This window comes from Chrysochloris asiatica, unplaced genomic scaffold (assembly GCF_000296735.1).
Source record: "Chrysochloris asiatica unplaced genomic scaffold, ChrAsi1.0 scaffold00271, whole genome shotgun sequence".
NCBI classification, from domain to species: domain Eukaryota; kingdom Metazoa; phylum Chordata; class Mammalia; order Afrosoricida; family Chrysochloridae; genus Chrysochloris; species Chrysochloris asiatica.
The window spans coordinates 2,840,513-2,842,612 of NW_006408789.1; the positions used below are offsets into that span (position 1 = coordinate 2,840,513).

At 40.3% G+C, this 2,100-nt stretch overlaps 1 protein-coding gene across 1 annotated transcript in view; it reads right to left on the bottom strand.

The window, feature by feature from the left end:
* Window positions 1–2,100, bottom strand: part of SYNE1 (spectrin repeat containing, nuclear envelope 1) — a 554,350-nt gene that overhangs the window by 495,486 nt on the left and 56,764 nt on the right. Inside the window, exon 5 of the mRNA XM_006874353.1 lies at window positions 719–897. Coding sequence (XP_006874415.1) covers window positions 719–897 — 179 coding nt within the window. The remainder of the gene's footprint in view (window positions 1–718; window positions 898–2,100) is intronic.

Here is a 2,100-nt window from a genome sequence, read left to right on the forward strand (position 1 = left end):
GTAGTGGTTACAAATCAGACTGGTAATCTCATGGTCAGCAGTTCCAAACTATCTGCTGTTCCACAGGAGAAAGATAAGATTTTCTGCTCCTGTAAAGATTTACAGCCTCGGAAACCCGGTACAGGGTCGCTATGAGTCTGAACCGACTTCACGGCACAGCCACCACCACCATGTGCATATATATAAGTTTCACAGATTTTGTTTCTCTAGAAAACCCAGCCTAAGACACAAGGGAAAAAACTGTAATTACCTAACTAAAAATGCATCAGAAAATAAGACCCAATATAATTTTTTTTAATGTGAATGCTAGTTCTCATTATTAAATGAGCGTCTTGCAAAGAAATTTAACAGTGTGACTTTCTAATTTATTTGTGAAAACATTATTTAATAGAAGCAACAGCTCTAATCCATGATGTCCATAAAACGAGCTCTCCTGCCGCTCATCAAAGTATAAGAAGGAATTGGATTAATTTATGGGGCCCAATCCCATGAATGAAAACGAGAAAGGGAGTTCATTTTCTCACAGCATTTTCTAGTGTATTAGTAGGGATTTATGCTAATATTTTAGTTCAAAGAAAGAGCATTACAAAAACTAAAGCAACATCATTTGTAAAATGGTCTCTTCAAATTTCTGCAGTCTTGTTTCAATCAAGTTTCAATCAGTAATAAATTGATAACCCAAATTCTTTAGGGATTTGCAGTTACAGTTGGTACTTACTTGGTTACTGTGTACTGAACCCATTTTAGCAAAGCCTTCTTAGCGTTTCCCTGGATTTTGGTAGCCACCTTCCGTTTGCTGGGGGGGCTGGCAGTCTCAGCACTGATGGTGCTGTCCACGGAGGATGTGCTACCGGACAAAGACTGCAATTGCGGTAGGTTGCTGGTCAGTTCCTCGATCTGCACAGTGAACAGGCAGCAAATGCAAGAATTATCTCTGTTCTTTTCATACTTACAGTTTTCCAGGGGAACATGATTTACTTAAACTTTACAACCACACAGAAAATCCTGAACATGGCCATTTAATTGTGTACTTAATCATTTGAAGTACTAACTTCTCTCAGAATCAAGAATTCCTGAGTTGGAAGGTCCCTCAGTCATCAAAGAATTCAGTTATACTCAAATGGCCCACCCTTTTAACAAGTGAAGTAATTAGCGCTCAGGAAAGTTACTTATCTGAGAGCAGAGTGAAAACAAGAACCCAGGGTATGTGACAACCCATTTAGTGTTGTTTCTACTGACTTCCCATCTGCCTCTGTGAATATTTGGAACTCCTGATATGGTGCTGTGGGTTAATGCGCTGGATTGCAACATTGCTTTGAACTGCAAGGTCAGCAGTTCAAGCTCACCAGCTGCTTCTCAGAAACCCTATACAGGGTCGCTATGAGTTGATACCGACTCAACAGCACTTAAGAAGAACAACAGTGAAAAGTCAGTTTAAAACAGTGTCCATTTGTGTTGCTTTTGTTGTGAGGTGCCATCAAGTCCGTTCTGACTCCCAGTGACCCAGTGATAGAGTACAACAGCACGAGGGAGTTTTCTAGGCTATATTCTTTATAGGCACACCACCACTACCAGTCTCTATGCCAGACCTGTCTCCCACAGAGCCACTGGGTGTCCTCACACTGCAGACTTTAGGATTAGAAGCCAAGCACTTCACCAATGCACTAACAGCTATTAAACATTTGTAATAGTACTGTGTGATGCACAGCATGCTGTTAGGGAACACTGGAGTATCTAAGTTTAAAAATAAACGTAGCGGAGCATCATAGTGTACTCTTTCTTTGGCCATTCTGACCTAAATATGCAGGGATATAAGATAAAACATGAGATGCAACAATTAGTAAAAATTTCTACTTTACATTAAACTTCCTTCACAATCTAAAGTAAACCATCTTCTTCATCATATCATTCACCCTATACTCAGCACATCCAACATCCCAGCCACAAACTGCTTTCCTTTCCAGGCATGGCCATACGCTGCAACCTTTCTACCTACGTGCCTTTGTTCACAGATTCTTCTGCCTGAACAATTACTGCTGCCACTTTCTTATAAAAATCAGAATGATCAGTTCAAATGTTCCCTCCTCCATGAAGTGTTTC